This window comes from Penicillium robsamsonii (assembly GCF_028829455.1).
Source record: "Penicillium robsamsonii strain IBT 29466 chromosome Unknown utg000002l_segment0_segment0, whole genome shotgun sequence".
Classification (NCBI taxonomy): Eukaryota; Fungi; Ascomycota; class Eurotiomycetes; order Eurotiales; family Aspergillaceae; genus Penicillium; species Penicillium robsamsonii.
The window spans coordinates 3284960-3304782 of record NW_026643220.1 but is presented as its reverse complement, the minus strand read 5'-3'; the positions used below and the strand labels follow the sequence as shown (position 1 = coordinate 3304782).

General features: G+C 48.3%; 13 protein-coding genes across 13 annotated transcripts; 9 read left to right on the top strand and 4 right to left on the bottom strand.

Annotated features, from left to right (window-relative positions):
* Positions 1 to 61: 61 nt before the first annotated feature.
* N7447_004522 (uncharacterized protein) lies at positions 62 to 1200 on the top strand (the record flags this gene model as incomplete). The annotated part of the gene is made up of 4 exons (XM_057228797.1): positions 62 to 219; positions 270 to 283; positions 337 to 409; positions 462 to 1200. The coding sequence occupies 4 exons, from the start codon at positions 62 to 64 to the stop codon at positions 1198 to 1200; spliced, it is 984 nt and encodes a 327-aa protein (XP_057088138.1).
* Positions 1201 to 2906: 1706 nt separating this feature from the next.
* Positions 2907 to 3293, top strand: N7447_004521 (uncharacterized protein; the record flags this gene model as incomplete). The annotated part of the gene is made up of 1 exon (XM_057228796.1): positions 2907 to 3293. The coding sequence occupies one exon, from the start codon at positions 2907 to 2909 to the stop codon at positions 3291 to 3293; it is 387 nt and encodes a 128-aa protein (XP_057088137.1).
* A 15-nt stretch (positions 3294 to 3308) lies between these two features.
* Positions 3309 to 3608, bottom strand: N7447_004520 (uncharacterized protein; the record flags this gene model as incomplete). The annotated part of the gene is made up of 1 exon (XM_057228795.1): positions 3309 to 3608. One exon carries the CDS (start codon positions 3606 to 3608, stop codon positions 3309 to 3311), a length of 300 nt encoding a protein of 99 aa, XP_057088136.1.
* A 1512-nt stretch (positions 3609 to 5120) lies between these two features.
* Positions 5121 to 5416, bottom strand: N7447_004519 (uncharacterized protein; the record flags this gene model as incomplete). The annotated part of the gene is made up of 2 exons (XM_057228794.1): positions 5121 to 5347; positions 5404 to 5416. 2 exons carry the CDS (start codon positions 5414 to 5416, stop codon positions 5121 to 5123), a joined length of 240 nt encoding a protein of 79 aa, XP_057088135.1.
* Positions 5417 to 6190: 774 nt separating this feature from the next.
* Positions 6191 to 7040, top strand: N7447_004518 (uncharacterized protein; the record flags this gene model as incomplete). Its single annotated transcript, XM_057228793.1, has 4 exons — positions 6191 to 6263; positions 6311 to 6350; positions 6379 to 6593; positions 6640 to 7040. The coding sequence occupies 4 exons, from the start codon at positions 6191 to 6193 to the stop codon at positions 7038 to 7040; spliced, it is 729 nt and encodes a 242-aa protein (XP_057088134.1).
* A 554-nt stretch (positions 7041 to 7594) lies between these two features.
* Positions 7595 to 9470, top strand: N7447_004517 (putative Golgi matrix protein; the record flags this gene model as incomplete). Its single annotated transcript, XM_057228792.1, has 6 exons — positions 7595 to 7628; positions 7676 to 7776; positions 7830 to 8249; positions 8305 to 9020; positions 9072 to 9178; positions 9229 to 9470. 6 exons carry the CDS (start codon positions 7595 to 7597, stop codon positions 9468 to 9470), a joined length of 1620 nt encoding a protein of 539 aa, XP_057088133.1.
* Positions 9471 to 9778: 308 nt separating this feature from the next.
* On the top strand, positions 9779 to 10611 carry N7447_004516 (guanylate kinase; the record flags this gene model as incomplete). The annotated part of the gene is made up of 5 exons (XM_057228791.1): positions 9779 to 9788; positions 9866 to 9970; positions 10033 to 10140; positions 10194 to 10324; positions 10375 to 10611. The coding sequence occupies 5 exons, from the start codon at positions 9779 to 9781 to the stop codon at positions 10609 to 10611; spliced, it is 591 nt and encodes a 196-aa protein (XP_057088132.1).
* A 378-nt stretch (positions 10612 to 10989) lies between these two features.
* On the bottom strand, positions 10990 to 12315 carry aspD (septin aspD; the record flags this gene model as incomplete). The annotated part of the gene is made up of 6 exons (XM_057228790.1): positions 10990 to 11328; positions 11383 to 11596; positions 11666 to 11803; positions 11858 to 11939; positions 11994 to 12122; positions 12183 to 12315. The coding sequence occupies 6 exons, from the start codon at positions 12313 to 12315 to the stop codon at positions 10990 to 10992; spliced, it is 1035 nt and encodes a 344-aa protein (XP_057088131.1).
* A 274-nt stretch (positions 12316 to 12589) lies between these two features.
* On the top strand, positions 12590 to 13038 carry N7447_004514 (mitochondrial 54S ribosomal protein bL32m; the record flags this gene model as incomplete). The annotated part of the gene is made up of 2 exons (XM_057228789.1): positions 12590 to 12929; positions 13001 to 13038. 2 exons carry the CDS (start codon positions 12590 to 12592, stop codon positions 13036 to 13038), a joined length of 378 nt encoding a protein of 125 aa, XP_057088130.1.
* Positions 13039 to 13743: 705 nt separating this feature from the next.
* On the top strand, positions 13744 to 14991 carry N7447_004513 (SKI complex subunit WD repeat protein SKI8; the record flags this gene model as incomplete). Its single annotated transcript, XM_057228788.1, has 7 exons — positions 13744 to 13746; positions 13801 to 13837; positions 13891 to 14151; positions 14206 to 14372; positions 14427 to 14520; positions 14573 to 14759; positions 14811 to 14991. The coding sequence occupies 7 exons, from the start codon at positions 13744 to 13746 to the stop codon at positions 14989 to 14991; spliced, it is 930 nt and encodes a 309-aa protein (XP_057088129.1).
* Positions 14992 to 15142: 151 nt separating this feature from the next.
* N7447_004512 (kinetochore Spc25 family protein) lies at positions 15143 to 15986 on the bottom strand (the record flags this gene model as incomplete). Its single annotated transcript, XM_057228787.1, has 2 exons — positions 15143 to 15687; positions 15755 to 15986. The coding sequence occupies 2 exons, from the start codon at positions 15984 to 15986 to the stop codon at positions 15143 to 15145; spliced, it is 777 nt and encodes a 258-aa protein (XP_057088128.1).
* A 253-nt stretch (positions 15987 to 16239) lies between these two features.
* Positions 16240 to 19248, top strand: N7447_004511 (uncharacterized protein; the record flags this gene model as incomplete). Its single annotated transcript, XM_057228786.1, has 3 exons — positions 16240 to 16342; positions 16390 to 17586; positions 17636 to 19248. The coding sequence occupies 3 exons, from the start codon at positions 16240 to 16242 to the stop codon at positions 19246 to 19248; spliced, it is 2913 nt and encodes a 970-aa protein (XP_057088127.1).
* A 225-nt stretch (positions 19249 to 19473) lies between these two features.
* On the top strand, positions 19474 to 19760 carry N7447_004510 (copper metallochaperone ATX1; the record flags this gene model as incomplete). The annotated part of the gene is made up of 2 exons (XM_057228785.1): positions 19474 to 19561; positions 19609 to 19760. 2 exons carry the CDS (start codon positions 19474 to 19476, stop codon positions 19758 to 19760), a joined length of 240 nt encoding a protein of 79 aa, XP_057088126.1.
* Positions 19761 to 19823: the final 63 nt, after the last annotated feature.

Genomic DNA, 19823 nt, shown 5'->3' with positions numbered 1-19823 from the left:
TCAAAGGTCCTTCAAGTTCTTCAAGTTCTTCGATTTTCCCATTCATTTTGTCAGTCACACCATGAAGCCAAATCAATCTGATGTTGATCTTCCATCACTTGGCTTTGAAAAGCACTTGGATTCGGATAAAGACGCTGTACCAAAGCCAGAGGCGGAGGAACAGGATCCCTTCGGAGATGAAAATCAAACTGGCGTGAAGTACAAGACCATGGCGTGGTGGTAAGTGTTCTCTTCTTCCACACGCAGAGCGAAGCTCATCCTTTTAACAGGCAAGCCGGTATGAGTAAGTTTATATGTCTTGCATATTGTCCAGCTTGCTCTAACAGATCTGGCCAGTCATGATTGCAGAGACTATCTCACTTGGTATTCTCGCACTGCCCAAAGCGCTTGCGGTACTAGGTCTTGTTCCGTACGATCTCTTCTCCGTTCACTGCAAAGACTGGGCTAACCTAGTTGTACAGCGGCATCTTAACCATCCTTGGGGTTGGTATAATCTCGACTTATACTGCATATACTATTGGGCAATTCAAGTGCCGCCATGTGCAAGTGCACAGCATGGCTGATGCCGGTGATCTTTTGATGGGAAGGCTCGGACGGAGTGTTCTGGACGTGGCCCAGCTCCTCTTTTTTGTGTTGGTGATGGGAAGCCATGTTCTCACTTTTTCAATCATGATGAACGTCCTCACCGACCATTCGTCTTGCACCATCATCTTCTCGATTGTCGGTTTACTCGCCTCCTTCATGTTGACCCTTCCACGGCGACTCGAGAAGCTTTCTCACATCTCCTACGTGAGCTTTTTCAGTATCGTCGGAGCAGTTATCACTGGTATGATTGGGGTCACCCTTGTCAGAGACGGACCAGTGCACGTCCCAGCCTTTTCGCCATCGCCCAAAGTACATGATGCGTGCCTTGCTATTGCAAACATCATCTTTGCGTACGCTGGACATGTTGCATTCTTTACCCTTTTCTCTGAGCTTAAGGAGCTTAAGGACTTCCCAAAGGCCCTGGCGCTTCTGCAGATGAGTGAAATGGTTTTGTATACGGTGGCTGCTATTGTGATATATGCCTATATTGGACCGACGGTCAACTCCCCTGCTCTCAATTCTGCGGGGCAGTTGTTCCGCAAGGTTTCCTATGCAATCGCAATACCCACGGTAGCGTACCTTTTCTCTCCGCGGAATTCTTCCAATATGAGCTAACTTCTAGATAGATTGTGATCGGGGGTGTGGTGAACGCCCATGTTGCTGTCAAGTTCATTTACGTCCGTATCTTCCGGGGCACCAACTCGATGCATAGCCAGTCATTCATGGCGCGGTTAGTGTGGGTTATGATATGTGCGGCGCTTTGGATCTTATCGTGGATCATCGCCGAAGGAGTACCGGTCTTCAACGATGTACTAGGGCTTGCGGTTTGTACTACCATATCTGACCCTGCCCCCCCAACCTGCATGTACTAATCATTCCAACTAGAGCTCCTTATTTGCTAGTTGGTTCTCTTTTGGTCTACCTGGGCTGTTTTGGCTCTATTTGAACCGGAGTTGTTGGTTCCTGACCTGGCGGCAGAAGATGCTGTTTTGCTTCAATATCTCTTTGGTGTTTCTTGGATTTCTCGTTGTGAGTTGCATTCCACTGTGATATGCTGGGTTGAATTAACTTAGGTTACCAGTGCTCTGTCGGGTTGTATTCGTCTATTCGGTCGATCTTTCACAACCTTCGCGATGGTGTTGGGGGAGGCAGCTTCTCATGTGCCGATAACTCCCTATACTGAGGCAGTATCACAGCCATGAAAAATCTGATCCTAGAAGGGGGGGGTAAATGGGTAATTCCACTTGGGGTACAGCATTACCGCGGTTGCAGATACGAGGAACATAAGTGGCAGAGAACTATCCAGCTGCATTGTATATGAATAAATTGAGTTCTCCTGCACAGTTTCAAATGTAGGCGACGGGCAAATAGTTGAGACTCTGCCGCTATTACTCTTCAATGGCCAAAAATAGACTTGTGCCAGATATCATCCCCGGAGCAAAGTGTGGTTCGGGACTTCCAGGGAAGATAAATGACACCTTTCGACATGATTGGTGTAGAAGAAGAATGAGATTAGACTTTACTCATCAAGTCGTCCTTGAGAATCACGGTCAAGGTTCAACTTGTCATAGAGTTAGATGATATAGTTTGAAGACATTAGTACCTGGTGGTAGCTATGTTACTATACCATTGGGGCAATTACCATCACGTGATCATATCAGAATCATTTGGGGCTCAGGTTGTCTACAATTGAATATTCATACAGGCTTTCCATGTCGGGTTACATAACTTTTATGAAACGCCGAAGCTCAAGGGGCAAAAAAAAGACTAAAGATAGGGGGGATTAGGGAAAGCTAAGAAGATGTGTGGATATGCAAAGTACATAGACACTAACGGTACGTGGCTCATACACGCGCACTAATGAATGACTCGCAGCCGGGTGGTACCCCTGGGGCCTCGGAGAATTGGCTGCAGCTAATGTCACATACCCGTCGGTGACACCATGGACTAGATTAATCTGGTTAATATATAAAATAAATAAAGAAAACAAAAAGTCAAAGCGGGAAGAGATATATAATAAAACCCCGTTAGCCATAATAGGAATATAGTATCCGCCTAACATCTATGAGTCTTATTAACTAAATTCTATTTTTTTTTTAGCCTAACATGGTCTCCCATATATTGGGTTCCCCTCTTCTTTTTTTTTTCTTAGAAGCCCGACGCATGTATTGTGTCCCAATCAAGACAGGGATCAGGGCCACTTATTCCCTGTGCAGAGGCAAAAATGGAATGAACGGGCATACATGCATGCCGTCATCACATCATTCCCTCTAGGACTGGGGAAAAGGGTACCATGAACGGTTCGATTTGCTGGATTTGCCATGTACTCAAAGTCACTTGGATTCGATCCAATCCCAATGACCCTGGCAAATCTCGAGTCCATCACTTTTGCCTTGGACTGTAGGGCAACCGATCTTGATCTTGCAGCTTTCACATGGGAACTGAAGCGATATATCCCGGGATCTGACTCTGGTTCTGGGTTTGGCTTTAGAGTTTCTTCGTCCGCTCGACGCTGGAACGGTGTGGGATACCAGTACCACCAGCACGTACTATGCAAGTATCATGAGATTGAGGATGGAAATGGGCCCCATGATGCAGGGCATTGGGCACCCTCGAACACCCCCTCCCTGCACCGCGCAAGTTCCAGAGACCTGCAAAACCCCCAAAGAAAATGGACCCTCTCGGCCAGTGCAAACATGTACCGATAAATAGGCGATTCAAGGCTAGTTGGCGACGCCATCACAATTTGTGGCTCGGTAGTTGTTCCAGAAACGGGCCACAGCTCTCTGGGCGACGGGTGAGCCACGGTAGCGCGTGGCGAGAAAGTAATTAAAGAGGGCGAACTCGTCTGACGTGAGCACGTAGCTATCCGGTTGGGCCTGGATGCGATTCCAGAGTTCGGTAATGGCAGCCTCCAGGACGGCGGCGGATTGGGCATTCACGGGGTCATCTTCGCATTCCCGAGCGTGTTTTAGAGCCTGACGAATCTCTGGCCAGCTTCTAGAGAGAGGAAGGTTGGACATATTGTTGGGAGAGTGTGTTTAGGTAGTGTTCAGCTGATGTGTGTTTGGTAGGGGAGATAGATTTCACGATTGGGGGTTTTATTTTGGGGGGGGAACTTGAGAGAAAAGGGAAGATGTGCGCCGCGAGGGCTTGACACAAGCGAAAAGAGTTTCAGACCAAGTAGAATGCGGAAGAGATGAGACTGCATAAGACTAAACAAGAAAATCCGAATCTTTTTTTTTTTTCAATTAAATGGGAACAGGTGTGGAGCAACGGGAGAGGGAGGGAAGGGAGGGGAGGGGGAAAACCGGGTCAGGTCCGAAAATACTATGTACTATGTTCATAAGAGAGTGACATCCGATAGAAAAAGGTAAAGATGGGAGGCTGTGAAGATTCAGGGAACAGGTCGGACTTGACTCGGAAATTGGAGTCAGCAGATACCTTGAGATGTTTTCCCTTTCAAAGAGACTTGAATGGGACCACATTAGATACCCAAGAGGAACACATAAGGAGTTGTAGTTTGTCGGCTTGGCATAACGGTTTTCTCGGCCAATTTTAATGCGGCTAGGATCGAACTAAGCCGTGTAAGAAGCTGAGACGGTGGAGAAACCGTTGCGAACGCTATGATGATTCGCCGATGGGTTATAGGGTTCAAGGGTCGAGGTCGCTTACAGCCGTAGGCTATGAGGGCCAATTGCGGGAGACAAAGGGTATTAATGGCCCCAGAGTAATGTCCGATCAAAGTGGAACTGTTTCCGGTCTGAGGCTCGTGGGACTTATCCGAAGCATTCCAATCATTGCCGAGAATATAAACACTGCCTTAGCGTCTGTTCCTTTCCTTAATTTCTGATTTTTTTCAATTGGTGTGGTCTCGGCCGGTGATTTCGGCATTTCTGGAATGGTTCGTGCCGACATATTGTTTTCCGAGTCCATTTGGTCACGGAATCTAACCGTTTGATGCTTCGAAAAAAGTTCTCGCTATCAAAGTTGCTGGGTCTCATATCCACATATGAATCCCGAGGTCACATTCGGGTGTTCGGGTATTCGCTTTTTTGTTTCTTTTGTTTCGGTCTGTTTACCCCTTTCGAGGCGCCGCAGGAGTGTCACATTTGATGCAGATGCGTTTTGGCGCCATTATTTTGGGTCTGAATTAGACTCCAAAACAATCACCAGTTTCCCCGAATATGTCGCGAGGAACTCATGAATATCGGGATAGGCTTATTCCGAAGCCCTAAGAAGGGCAGATAGGAAGATGTATGGACCAAACATGGCCAGTTTCCGAAAGAGTCTGCATTTGCCAACTCCAGAATGCTAGACCGGATATCAGAGAGAGGAAAAGAGAGAGAGAGTTGAAGAGAGAGAGAGAGAGAGAGGAGAAAAGGTGAAAAGTGGGAAGTGCCTGGAACACGGCCTAACACGGTCCACACAAAAGCGCAACTCTAAATGTTCCAGGGCTCCCCCTGTCTCACCTTTTCCTTTATTCTCTACAATGCTCTGAAGCCAGAACGTCCGAAAGCACTGGTACTCTAGGATCACTGGGGCATTTCCCCGGTTTCTGCAGGGAACGGAGTTGAATTCTGCTGGAGACTCCAAGTCATTCCAGTTACATTTTGACCTTCATTAATACCAAGTACCGCTCCGGACCGACCCATGCGGACAACGACAAGCTTGGACATCGCGAGAACCTCACTGCGAAATACAATGTCACAGACTGCGTCAAATGCAGGAACTAGCATAGGTTCCAACCGTCTATGGAAGCCTGAGAAGACATCCGAGCTAAACTTGTACAACGTACTTGGTGAAGATATGGCATACCTTTAGCTGTCATTTTGGAAATGATAGGGTCAGAACAGAGGAACAGCCTTGACCAAGATAACCTTGGAATAATACTGACACTACACGTACTGTCAATTGCTTTTTGAATGCCGTTTACCGTAAAAGTCAATATGGTATTATTTGTTCAATAGCTCCAGTCCATTGCTTTGGATTGTTGACTCGGCTGATGAACAACCGGGCTCTTTCCTACGCAACCTATTCTTCCAAGGTTATATCCTGGAGTTTCACGCTTCTTCTGCTTGAATCTGTTTAGCCATTCTAGTGCATTCTAGGGCTAAATACACAAGTGCAGGTTCCGTACATACCAGGTAATGTAAGTTCATGTATTCTGAGCAGTATCAAAGGTGGAGCTTTTTCAGACGATTCATAGTTTATACTTCATTCTTAAAAAAAAACAAAAACGGTTATACAGTGTACTCGGTCTCCTGCTCTTACTTTTTATATAAGTCATAACTCCCCTTGCAGTGCCCGGATACAGCCGTTTCTATATTATATCGGCACAAAAGGTCAAACTCAATCGATTGGACCCAAAAACAGCAATAAAAATTTCACAAGTTTATTTTTCGAATCTTCCAGGACGAATTGGACCTGAGGACCTGAGAGCCCTGTGAGGCGCACGGTTGGGATACTGCTGACTAAGCTATAGATAGGCCGAGATAAAGATTTCCCCCCCCCCCCAATTTCAACTTTTGACCTGCGCCGATCAAATTGTTCGAACCCGATTTTCCTCAAAGAAAGAAATCGAGAAGGATTGGATCTTGCCGCGATGGTTTTCTATTTCACATCGACTGTCGTCGAACCCTCCGCCTTTATTTATGTTGGCAAGGACAAATTCGAGAGTATGCCACTTGATCAATCTAGAAAATCAACTTTTTAACAATGTCAGACGAGGATCTCATAAAATATGGATTGGACAATGATGTCTGGTATGTTCCCTGGGATATATTTGTAGAGCTTTGGGACTGATATTCTGGCACAACAGGGTCAGTCTTTCCCGCTCCGACTTGCGACACCCTGCCCTAATACCTCTATACACTTGCAGTTCCACGTCGACAATTTGTCAAGTGCACACGTCTACGTACGCCTCCGAGAAGGCGAAACGTGGGACAATATTGCCCAGCCACTTCTAGAGGACTGTGCCCAGCTCACAAAAGCGAACTCCATTGAAGGTCAGTCCTCGACATGAAAGCATATACCGGAGGCTGACTTCTATAGGAAACAAGAAGGATAATATCACCATTATCTATACACCATGGTCAAACCTGAAGAAAGACGGGTCAATGGCGGCTGGTCAAGTCACCTTCCATAATCACAAGCTGGTCCGCAAGGTCTATGTTAAGCAGCGTGAGAACCCAATTGTCAACCGGCTGAACAAGACCCGAGTCGAGAAATACCCTGATCTCCGAGCCGAGAAGGAAGAGGACACGAAGAAGAAGCAGCGCGGTGACCGCAAGCTTCGAGATGAACAGCGTGCGAAGGAAAAGAAGAAGCAGCAAGAGTATGAACAGCTCAAGTGGCAGAAAGATCATGCTTATGATGATATGTTCACGGATGAAAATATGGAGCGCAGCAACAATCAGGACCGCGATGAGGATTTCCTCGACGACTTCATGTGATGGACATTGCCGTCTTTTCCAATGGAAGATCATCATTTGTCTGTGTGTCACCTTAACAGCCAGCGAAGTGAAAATTATACCCTTTGCATACTACATACGATATGCCATGGAGGACAACTGATATAAGTACAACGAAGCAGTCCTGTTTCCCCCTATATCTTTTTAGGTCATATGCGATAAAGAGGAAGGGCTTTACTAACTCTCAAAGTCCTACATAATGCCAGAAGAATCCTAGAATTCTTTCCTAATGGACATACACCATAGGCGAATTCCCTTGGCACACTATGGGAACTACTTCGTACAATAGTACAGGTTTGTAGTGTACCCTATACGCATATAAGTACAGAATGAAAGATTCAAGCATGCGTAGATACAAATCAAATAAACACAAATCAAAAGTGAAAGTAGAATTGAAAAGACAAGGTGAGTGGTAGATTAATCATCTGGGCATAGGGCGGGAAGGGCGCTAGCCGTGTTGACAGCTTACCCTGTACCTGTAACCTTAGGAATTCACCCATCTTCCTCCCCCAAGGTCTTTTCAAACACCACACAACATGAGTGAAGGAAATCCACCGTCGGCTACCCCAAGTAAGGACATCCCTTTTGTGAATTGGAACCCGCTGACCCCGCAAAAGGCGCAAAGTCTAAGAAGAATAAAAAGAAGGCCGCAAAAGCCAAAGCCGAGTCCAAAACCGACGAGCACCCAGAGGATGCGCCTGCCGACCACAATGACACTGTATGTGGTGAACTTCCCTGATTGTCATTGTACCTTTGCTGAGACCCCACAAGAACGAGCCCCATGATGCCAACGAGGACCCCATACAAGTGCCAGAGTCCAACGGCGCCAAGCCCAACACGATAGACGATAGTCTACCAGATCGGTCTGTCAATAAAGAGGAGCCCGTGGCTACTAGCGATGCCCCCTCGAGAACCGATGCCCAGTCTGACCCCGCTTCCGATGGCACCGAGCCAAAGGACCGATTCGATGCACTTGTTCGAGATCGCGACTCGTTGCGCGCCGAAGTAGCCGACATGCGAAAATCATTGGAAGAGATTCAGTCCAAGCACACCGCAGATATGGAGGTCCTGCAGCACAAATTGGACGATGCGGAGAGCAAAAAGGAGGAGGCGGAAACGCAGTTCCAGAAGCTCTTAGAACGAGTTAATACCATCAAATCACAACTAGGGGAGCGGCTCAAGGAGGATGCTGTGCGTGTGATCAGAATTCACTACTCGGGCTGTCTTGGCTAATCTTGCCCTATAGGAGGAACTGGCTCTAGCCCGATCACAAATCGAAGACCTCGAAGACGAGAACAACCACTTGAAGGATGAGCTCGATTCAAAGTCCAACCAGCTGCTAGAACTATCGGGCGATTCAGCGGGGAAGGAGAAGGAGCTGTCTACTCTTCGGGAGCGGACGAACCTATCCCAACAGAATTGGTTGAAGGAGAAGGAAGAATTGCTTGAGCAAGAGTCGTACCTCCAGTCGGAGTTTGAACAAGCGAAGGAGGCTATGCATAATTGGGAAATCCTTGCCATGGAGGAGCGGTCTATTCGAGAGAACCTGAACGAGAAAGTCGGGGATCTGGAGGAGCAGCTCAGCAGCCTGAGAGATAGTTATGAACGAGCCACCGATGAACGCGATACCCAACAGTCGACGGTTGACGGCCTCCAGCGGGCTTTGCAGGAAATCCAGTTGGCGCGAAAGCAAGAGCTGCGGGAGCTTGTCGAGAGCTCTGATTCTCAACTAGAGGACCTCAGACGCTCCCTGCGGGAAGTACAGAAGCAGGCCACTGACGCTGATAGGGGTCTCCAGAATGCCCAGGAAGAAATTGAGCGAGTTCGGCCATTTGAGAAAGAGGTCAAGGAGAAGAATCTTCTCATTGGCAAGCTACGGCATGAGGCAGTCACGTTGAATGACCATTTGACGAAAGCCCTACGATTCCTCAAGAAAGGAAAACCGGAGGATAATGTTGATAGGTACATTCTTGCTACCTCAAACTACCTCAATTGCATGCTGACCCCATACAGATATATTGTCACCAACCATTTCCTGCACTTCCTTGCTTTAGACCGATCCGATCCAAAGAAATTCCAAATATTACAACTGATCGCTGCACTCCTAGGCTGGAATGACGGTGAGTACTGCACATGAACGAATTTCTCAAACCAATCTGATTGAAAATAGAGCAACGTGAACAGGCAGGTCTTGCCCGCCCAGGGACCTCGAATATGTCTGGGAAGCTCCGAGTCCCTGGCACTCCCCTCCGCACCCCGAGCACACCAAACCTGGCGGCGGAGTTTATGGACAACGGTGCCTCCAGCAAGGAGACGTTAGCCGAACTATGGTCTAATTTCCTGGAGCAAGAAGCGGAGGTGGGTAATATGAATCCATCGCGACGAGGAAGCCACCAGGGGCCTCTCAAATGATAGACTGCAGAAATGTATAAAGCAGGAAAGTCATAGAACTTGGATACTCATACTTTGATCTTTCTCTTGCCTATTTGTATTATGTCATGTCCATGTACTCCGTATCTACTCAGGAATGCCAAGAAATATAGCCATTTCTTCCGCCTTCCTAATAAATAAACAAGCTAAGCTGTATTCGGACGGAACAAAGCCGTCTTGACCTAAATAATCGCTTTATTCATTTTTATTTCAATCCTTATATGCCTCCCTCGTCTTTGGCCTTCTCATTCTTTAGACCATTTGTCCGCGCGACTCACTCTGCATCCACAATGGCCTCTGGTAAGGATGCTACAATGGCAGAACATAACCCCACCATGCGATGCAGACATACTGACAATGCCACTTTTATACTATAGCCTACCGTCCTATTGTGATTTCAGGCCCATCGGGGACTGGAAAGTCAACTCTGCTCAAGCGATTGTTCGCTGAGTATCCTGATACCTTTGGATTTTCCATCTCGGGTTAGTGCCAAGCGCAGGGGGACGAGACCGCGAACGGCTTTGCTCACACGTCGACTGAATAGAAACCACACGATCCCCGAGACCCGGCGAGCAACATGGCCGTGAATATAACTTTGTCACAAAGGACGCATTCCTCGAGCTAGTGGCCAACAACGGGTTTATTGAGCATGGTTGGTTACACTGCTATAGGAAGAAGTTGAACGGCAATTAACCGGTAGAACAGCCCAATTCGGTGGAAACTTCTATGGAACGTCAGTCCAGGCTGTCAAGAATATCGCCGAAAAGAAGCGTATCTGCATATTGGACATTGAGATGGAAGGAGTCAAGCAGGTGAAGCGGACGGATCTCAATGCGGTAAAGTGCCCTAGGCAATCTAATAATGGGGCTTTACTAATAATTTCTAGCGTTTCTTGTTCCTTGCGCCGCCTTCTCTCGAGGTGCTGGAGCAGCGCCTCCGTGGCCGTGGTACTGAAACCGAAGAATCTCTAGAGAAAAGACTCAGCCAAGCTCGGAACGAGCTTGAGTACGCAAAGCAGCCCGCGGCTCATGATAAGATCGTTGTTAATGATGACCTCGAGAAGGCGTATGTTGAGCTGCGGGATTGGGTTGTTGACGGTGGTAAGTTCGGTGCTGCGCAATAGTACACTGCCTTAAATTTAGGAAATGTGATTTAGTGGACGTCATGGCTAGCGAGACGATAGCCCCGGTTTGTATCTTTCAACCCAAGAATAGAAGTTTCTCTCGTCAAGTTAATTAAGAAAACTAAGTACATGGAAAGCACCAGATATGGCACGAGCGCTGGAGTGCCAATTCTCTTTTTCCCCGGCAATACAAGCTCGATGGTTCTCCCAGGAAGAGACAAGATGGGATGTAAGATACAAAACGAAAACAAACGCAAAAGAAAGGAAAGAAAATGGATATCTGCAAGGGCCTGCTGGCGTCAAAAGAGGACAGTAAGTTTTCGGAGAGGGCCGTCGTGCAACGGCCACGCTCGCATCAGACATGAAAGATCATATGGTTTAGTATCCGTTCATGGCTGCGCGTTGCGAGTTGCGGCTCAGCTCCCGGTCCGCAGAGGGGCTGATAGGGCGGCTGCCACCGGTGTGGCCACCGGCAGCGCTGCTTTCCTTCAGGGCAAGCAGCTGCTTGGCACGGAAAGTCTCGTAGTGGATCTGGCTGGTGGTCTCGACCAGATCCTGAAGGTGGGTACGGGTGAGGAAGTTGCGCAGGTAGACGAATTCACAGTGGTTCTCATCCTCGACGTTGATGACACCCCAGCGGTTCTGGCGGCCGCGAACCTGCTTGCCGTTGACAACAATGGTCTTCTCACTGCCGACAACCGAGAAAGGAATGATATCCTGTAACCAGAGATTAATACCAAGTTATAATAGCTCTGCCTGGGTCCAGCATACCTTGATCTGAGCGTTGATCGCACGCTCCTCATCGTCAAGCTCGTCATTATCGTAAGGGTACATCTTCAGGTTGTGGAAGGAGAACTCCTCCTTGATGCGCTCCTTGAAGGCCTGACGCTCTTCGAGGGTGAGAGAGTCGGACTTGGCAATAACTGGAACAACGTTGACGACATCCGACAGCTTCTTCAGAACAACGATATCGATGGGCTTGAGGCTGTGTGGAGTCAATGGGTCAGTCCAAAAGAGCCCCAAGGAAGCTAAGAAATGGGCGGGGAAAACTCACGCATGGCCGGAGGGCTGAATGAAAAACAAGCAGCAGTGAACACGGGTATCTTGGATGTAACGCTCACGCTGAGCAGTGAGTTCCTTGCGGAGGTATGCCGAGTGCTGATCCTTGATGTACTTGACAATGGGGTCCCAGCTGATCATGATTAGCTTCGACCTAGTAGCTCCAGCGTGATAGGGCCCAAATTACCATCGGTCGTTGTTCACCTGGTCACCGTAACCAGGTGTGTCGACAATGTTCAAGCGGAGACGCACGCCGTTCTCCTCGATAACTAGTCACTCGTCAGCTATGCCGTATACAAAAAAGGTCGCGATCCTAAACGTACTGTGCGACTCTGTCTTGATCTCGGTGGTGGAGCGAACGGGCTCGGAGGGGGTCAGACGGCCCTTGGAATCAATCAGGTGGGATGCGAAGATAGTGTTGATCAGAGTCGATTTTCCGAGACCAGTTTGGCCTAACATGTGAGAGATTAGCCAAGGTTCTTTCACAAGGCAAAGTATTGCACAACACATACCAACACACATGACATTGAACTGGAAGCCACGCTTCAACAGCTTGCGCTCGATTTGCGAGGTAATGCTGTCGAAACCGACATGGCTATGGGGAAAAACAGTGGGCTGTTGAGCCGAAGCTGCTGTAGTGGCCATTATTGGAGGTAGAAAGGGAGATTAATTGAGAATTGAGAATTGAAATATTGCCACAATCCCAAAGAAAAACCCGAAGAGAAGAGAAGTATGTAGTTGAAGCAAGAGCCATCCCCCTTATTATCGTCTTTCCGAACTCAGGGGTGGCCCATTCCTAATTGGGACTAGCGTCTCTCCACGAGAAAACTACGATCTTTCTTTTGCTTCAGACTGTGATAGCTCCCATTCACCGACTAGAAACCTTGACCCTTTTTTCCTGCTGGAAACTATATCTACAATGGCATTGCGCCTTCTCCCTTTCGCTCCGGCAAACATGTCGCGTTCACTTCTGTCCGAGTCCCTCCAATTCCCCCGACTCGCTCGATTCCTTCCGATCACACCCATCGCGACCAGCGGATTCCTGCAACCGGTCTCGATCTCTCTCAATATCCCGTCTCTCCTTTCCGATCTTTGGGATTCCGTCTTGCGCGCTGTTCCTAAGAAGAAGACCTCTCACATGAAGAAGCGTCATCGACAAATGGCCGGCAAGGCCCTCAAAGACGTGAAGAGCCTTAATAAATGCCCGGGTTGTGGACAGATCAAGCGTGCCCATCTTCTGTGCCCAAACTGTGTCAAAGGTAGGAATTGGGCCCAAGCTGGAAGAATATATATATCTTTGATTATTGCAGAAAAGCTGACTCTTCAACAGATATCAAGGAATCGTGGAGGACCCTGGACATGGCATGAGGACTGTAAGAAATAAGGGCTTGCCTTGAGGGAATCAGGATATTCGAGATCCCAATCTCAAGCCCAAAGAGAGCGATTGTATTTCTAGAATTGGTTGTGGATACATGCTGCATGGCAACTGGCGTCTGGGTTTTGCGGGGAAAATGTTTCGATATGACTTGAACAATTCGATCTAGTAGGTCGACTTTGAACGTGATCTTTTCAGTTTGCCTCTTTGTAAACCCGAAAGCCGGACTTCAATTGTAGATGTCATAGTTACGGCCGATAGAGATGGATGTGGACCGGGTGGGAATAATTTGACATGTTCACACGACTTGACTTTATTGGTCTATATATATGCGAACATGTCCGCCTCTACTTTGCTTATTACGAACTTTGTAGTCATGTAGTCAAGACAACTAGATAGTCGATAATACGTACTCCGTACGCAGGGATTATTTCAAGCGTTGGTCAACTTTAACAGCTTAACTATATTTCGCCTACTATTCGATATCAGAGTGACAGATAGGCTACCTAGGTAGCAAAGTAGAGATAATAGAGATAATAGCCATAACACACATATATGGGTTGTGTTGACCATCAAGTTGCCTCTATCAGTTAAAAAGAAAAGCGATAAAGGCGGAACGGGCCTTCGGGCCCCAACGTCATTGCTCCTCCGCAAAGTAAAGTCTCGACACAGTCGTGAGAGAGCACGGCATCATCAGCATGGTAAGATTAGACCAAAAAAAAAGATTGAATATCACTGCTAATTGGAATTTTTAGTCGAAACAATACCTCTCGAGGGGTTCTGTGGACAATGGTGAGCTTCCCGTGCATATATCCTGGGTGATTTGGCTAATATTTGTTTTGCAGCGCACATTGTTGATATCTTCTCGCTAGCTATAACGGACAAGCAAATTCTGTCTACCTCGGGTGCCTCGTCTATCAAAGTGCATTCCACCACCGACGCTGACTTTCCGCTGGTGCAGTCCATTGATGGTGCCCACACCATTGGCTGCCATCATATCGTGACCAATGGGAATGGCTCCCGTGCAATCACTGCTGGGTTTGATGGTGAAATCAAGGCCTGGTCTTGTCAAGATGGCCATTGGGCTGCAGACACAAAAGTGACGGGTAAGTATTGCCCCTCTTCGATAAGAACATGCGATGGGGCTAACAAGAGCACAGCCGACCTCACTGGTGCCGATGCCTGGGCCATCGCTCTTTCTGAAGATGGTCAGTATCTTGCTGGTGTCACACAGGCAGGGCGCATTAATGTATGGGATTTGGCTGCCGATGGCACTCAGATTCGAGACCACGAGACCAAAGGCAGCTTTGGTACTTGCATCGACTTGGTGAGATCTCAAATCCTCACAGCCAAACAGTGACCCCCTGCTGACTTTGTTTAGTCTGCTGATGGTCGATTGATCGCTTCAGGCCACGAGGACGGCGCAGTCTACATCTTCACCACTGAAACAGGCCGCATGCCGTTTTCTCTCTCAGGTAAGCGAAGTTGACTGAGCCCAGCAGAAATTCAAGTTCTAATTCGGCCTAGGCTTGGTCAATCCCATACGAGCTGTAGCATTCTCGCCTAAAAGTAAGATTTTAGCAGCTGCTGGCGACTCCAAAGTCATTGTGCTGTATGATACTTCCTCTGGCGAACAAATCGCCAATCTCGCAGGGCACTCTGCCTGGATCTTATCCCTTTCCTGGAGCGATACTGGCGAGTACCTCCTGAGCAGGTCAGTCAATATCCCATGCACACATATGAACGGCAAGCTGACATTTCCAAGTTCGTTTGACGGCAAAGTCAAGGTTTGGTCCATGGAGACCAAAACCTGTGTCGCTACACACTCAGAAACAGATAAAGCCCTATGGAATGCCAAGTGGCTTCCCAAGGTCGGCAAGACAGAAGGGTTTGCCACCGCTGGCGCAAACCGCAGCATTGCATTCTACCGCGAAGCTACTGGATAAAAGAAGTAGCTGCACACGGGGGGGTATTGGGGAAATATCCCCTTGCAACTGCGTTATGACGATTTCAATGGAACCTAGGAAAACCTTACTGAACTATGCATAAAAATCATGAATTTCGTATTGGAACAATAACCTCTCCTTGTACTTGTTCTCAGTTCATCGCCTCAACAAACAGTTTACGCATGCGCTTCAAGAATGCCCCAAAGTCTCGATCATCGTTGACAAGATCTACTACATGTTCCAACCCATCCCGATCAACCTTGGGGCGCGTATGGAAAACCTCGTAGTCACGACTGGCAGTGCCCAATTCAAACCAAGCCTCCGCCTCCCAGTCCTTCTCCAATAGGTGGCTGTAGACAAACTTTAAGCGGTCCTCACGACCAGCGCCTTCAATTCGAATACAAAGGTAATCCTGCCAGAACTCTAACTCCGGGAAATTGAGACGAGATTGCGCATCTAAATACTGTGCGTGAGACTTTTGTGCCTCGACCTTTTGACTGATGGCCTTCTGTGTCTCGGCGATCTGCTGCTTCAGACGGTCGCGTTTGGCGAGGCGGGAATCACGTTCCAAGGTGATAGATGAGATAGCCGCATGCATTTCAGCAGCCTCGGCCGCTTCCTTTTGGAGGGTTTGTTCATGAGTTTGTGATTTGAGGTTGAGAATTTCGATATCGCGCTGTCGCATGCGCTTGTCCTCTTAACGGTTGTGTTAGATGCAGTATGGTCAGAACGGGGAGTGAGTGTTTCAATCATCAATTCATACCTTCATATTCAGCTAAGTTAATGTGAAACTGGTTTCGTTCCTCCAAGACCCGTTTGCGACCGCGCTCAATAAACGCGTCAAACTTCACTGTGAATTGTGCCATGGTATTGCGCAGGTCCTCAAATCCAAAGTTGATGCTAGGCAATGAGTCTGCCATCGAGGGCGCATCCGCCGAGGCGAGCGGTGGACGCATGCCACTTGTCGAGAGCGAAGGTTCGAATGAAGAAGTCATATCTGATAATTGGAATTGGTGAATGATGGGTGGTGAAGTTGAAATTGAAGTCGCGGGGACAAGAGTTGTTTTGGGTTGCGGCGCAACAACTCCGAGTCTTATCGATAACGATCAAAAAACTTTCCTGTCCCGAGGTCTCACTTCCTGCATCCTCTCACATTATGCGCATATTTATATGACTCGATCTCTTAATGTTGCAGTATCGACATGGTTTGGGCCCCTGAACTGATCGCAAGAGGCAAAGAAAGATCCCATGGATGAATATCCAGGCAGTGCTCTCCACTATGGGCACGTAGGACGGGCAGTCTACCTTCCTGAGGAGGAGGACTGGACATTTACTCGCTCTTTTGATAGGCGTAAGTACTGGACCTTACTTTCTCCGAATAAGCTAACACGGTTCAAGCTCCATCCATCCAGTATACCGGAGTGACCAAGACAAAAATTCCGTCACCTTTTCCTCCAACCAAAGCTCGACCAATACCCAGAGTACCCCAGAAAAACCCCAGGAAAGTGATCACAGGAGCCCATCCTGATCTGGCGGCATCATGGTCTTCCATTCGCGATGAACCTTTGTCTAAAGCTGTTATGAATACTGTCGAGCATTATGATCCAGAGATCTCTGCGCTTTTTGATGTCGGTTATGCGGTGGATCAAAGGCGTCATGACAAAAGGCTGCGCTCAGTTCCAATTGCGGTGGCTGTGACCGGAGAATGTCGTAATATAATCTCATTTCGAACCCTGGAGGAGGAAATTTTGGAGTTGACCTCTCCAAAGAAGTTAGCATTTCGTGCTCCATCAATCAATGACGCTGAAATGTCTGAATGGTCTAAGGATGGTGCGCCGATACGTCAAGTACACTTTGCACGCCCCTTGGAGGAGAAGCCCGTGTTCATGGCCGCTCGTCTCTCCAAAGGGACTACAATATTCCGACCTCTTTACCACTGGGATCCTGCGCCTATGCGCTTACCGGAAGGTGGTATGCCGGGATACGCTGCCCCCTTAAAAAACTCTCGGCTAGATGCGAATCCAATCGTGGAGATATCTGCGTCGCGAACAGGTGGCGTCTCACATGCCGATGTGACATTCAACCCCTGGTATCAGAGACAATTCGCCATTGTAGATACCAGAGGCAAGTGGAGTGTTTGGGAGATCACCGGCAGGCAGCGACTCCAGCGAGCCACTTGGTCTACCGAGCTTGTCAAATCAGGCTCGTTACCCTTGCGGGATTATAAGCGGAAACACAGTTGTCCTCGGCTTGATGGCTGGGCATCTATCGAGTGGGTCCATAATGTTGGATCGGTAGTTGTCGCCAATCGTCGCAGTGTCATAATCTATGCCATCACAGATGACCAGATTCAACCACGCACGGTTGAGCTGGGAATGGCAAAGCAATCTGAGTGGGTTTTGGGCGTTCAGAGAAACACACGCAAGCCATCACAGTTCTGCGTTCTGACGACAACTCGAATATTGTGGTTTGATCTCGGAGCACTACCAGGCGAAGATGATACAAGTCTTTCTTTATATCCTCAAGTGTCCTGGAGGCACTTTCGAGACCCCGAAGACACGACTTTGCAACTTAGCGATGTAGTCGTATACGAAGGTATGTGCTTGGTTGAACAGGGACTGCATATACTAAATTACTACCCCAGATTTGTATCTTGTTCTGTATTCTGGGATCACTCGGCTGGTACAAGTATTCCCATGTCCCTTTATATCCGACGATCGGACTGAGTCTATATCTGTACCCGATCCCTGGGTGTTAGATGTGCCCCTGTTGGCGGAGATACCGCCCACTAAACGTGATTCTGTCGTGCGATTCTCGAGATTCGTGTTTAGAGAGATTGCGCACTCCGTTACACCCATGGGTAGAAATTTCTATGACGCCCACTTGCCATTGATCAAGCTTTTCTGGATGGATTCCGATTTTGCCGTTCACGAATCTACTTTCACAGGTCCACGCGGAGATCTAGACGAGCCGGACTTGTACCGTGAAGGTAGTACCTTGCGGTTGAGAAGGCGTTATGCTCCGACATCATACATCAGACCCACTGATGACTTTCTTGTGGATGATTGGGACGAATCAGCGACACAGCAAACGATTGTTCGTCGTTGCAAGCCCAAAATGTCCCGCGTCAATCCAAGGTCAGCCTTGCAGTGGACCTTGGATTTTTCTGGCGTCTACCAAATAGCGATAGGGAAAATGGAAATTCGTCAGAAAAAGCAAAAGAAGAGACAAAATTCGAGGCCAAGGACACTTGCTGGGTTGATGGCAATTTTACAAGACGAAATGAAGAATGGATCGAAGCGACCTCCAGGCAGGACCTTGGTGGAATTGACCGGCAGGAGAATTTTGGCAGAGGGCCTTGATGAAAGTGCAGATGATGTGAAACGACTCATTTCAGCACTCGTGCCCGAACACCCGAACCCTGACGCTCATTGTCGGTATATGCTTCTGCCGCTCCCACTCCCAAACAGGGGTTATGGTATGCCAGCCAGAATATCAGGGAAACCAGGCAGGGATCTTCTAAATACCTATGATCAAATGGTCGATGATTGGATGTCGACCCTGCCTCGTGTCATCCCCGTGCAGACCCGACTCATGAAAGAGAGAGTCATTCGGGGAGTTGCTGCTGATCTCATCCTTTCACGCCTAGTCAAAATGTCTACTTCGCTAGATAGCGCTATGCTGTCCAAGCCCGCAGATCCCGTCCAAGACAGAGCAAATGAGAAAGCCGCGGCACATAACAAATACCTGCAATCGACCTACTTCGCATTATTATCATCACAGATGTCTGGTAGCCAGTCAAAGGCCAAAAGCCGAGGCTTTGAATCCAGACGGGAGAAGATACCAGTCCAGCAATCCAAGTACACCGCAGTCCCAGTCTTTGGTGGTCTCTCAGCCTTTGTCAAATTCAAGACTCCTCCACGCCCACCACGACGAAATGCGGCAAACCTCCTCTCCCACTGGCCGGTGGGAACCAACCCCAAACACTATGAATGGGAGAGGATCGAAGACGAGGAGACGCGGAATTCAAAGGCACGCACGTCCAAGAACAGACGAAAGAAGCGCTCCCAGACTCGTGACCAATCCCTCCCTCCGACTCCGGCAGTTCCTATGGTCCGAACATGGGGCAGTCAGCCACTCGCGCCTTCTCGCATCAACAGTAGTCAGCCCGATATGTCAATGACTCAGATGGAGCGAGGAGTTTTTGGAACCCGTGCACTCAAGAAACCGAAAAAGAAGAGACAAGCAGGATTTTAGAATATATAAATAACCCAATACTAAAACACAATGGCGAATATGGCTCATTCCCCAAGGGATGGAATTATGACAAATGCAAACCAATACCTATGTGTGCTAGAATACTAGGTAGAAGATATATAATCTCCCTCTCTCCTTGTTTCACCTTTTCCCCTCCGAAACCTCCCAAGAGTCCACCGCCAAGCATCTTCCCTTTCCAACACCCCGCACCCACAAATTCCCATCATGTCTGACCATCAGTACAAGTTCAATGTGACCATGACCTGCGGCGGATGCTCCGGTGCCGTAGAGCGTGTACTCAGGAAACTCGAAGGTAAGCGACGCGCCTGTTTATTTTATCTGATCCTAACACGCCGGTAGGCGTCAAGACCTTCGATGTCAGCCTCGAGACCCAGACAGTCAATGTCACCACCGAGCCTACTCTTTCCTACGATGCCGTGCTGGAGAAGATTAAGAAGACTGGCAAGGCTGTGAACAGCGGAGAGGCGGATGGGGAGAGCAAGGAGGTTTGAAATTCTCAGGTGTTTCCGGTCTTATATACCCTTTGTGTTGCATGCGAGGCCTGGGGCCAAACC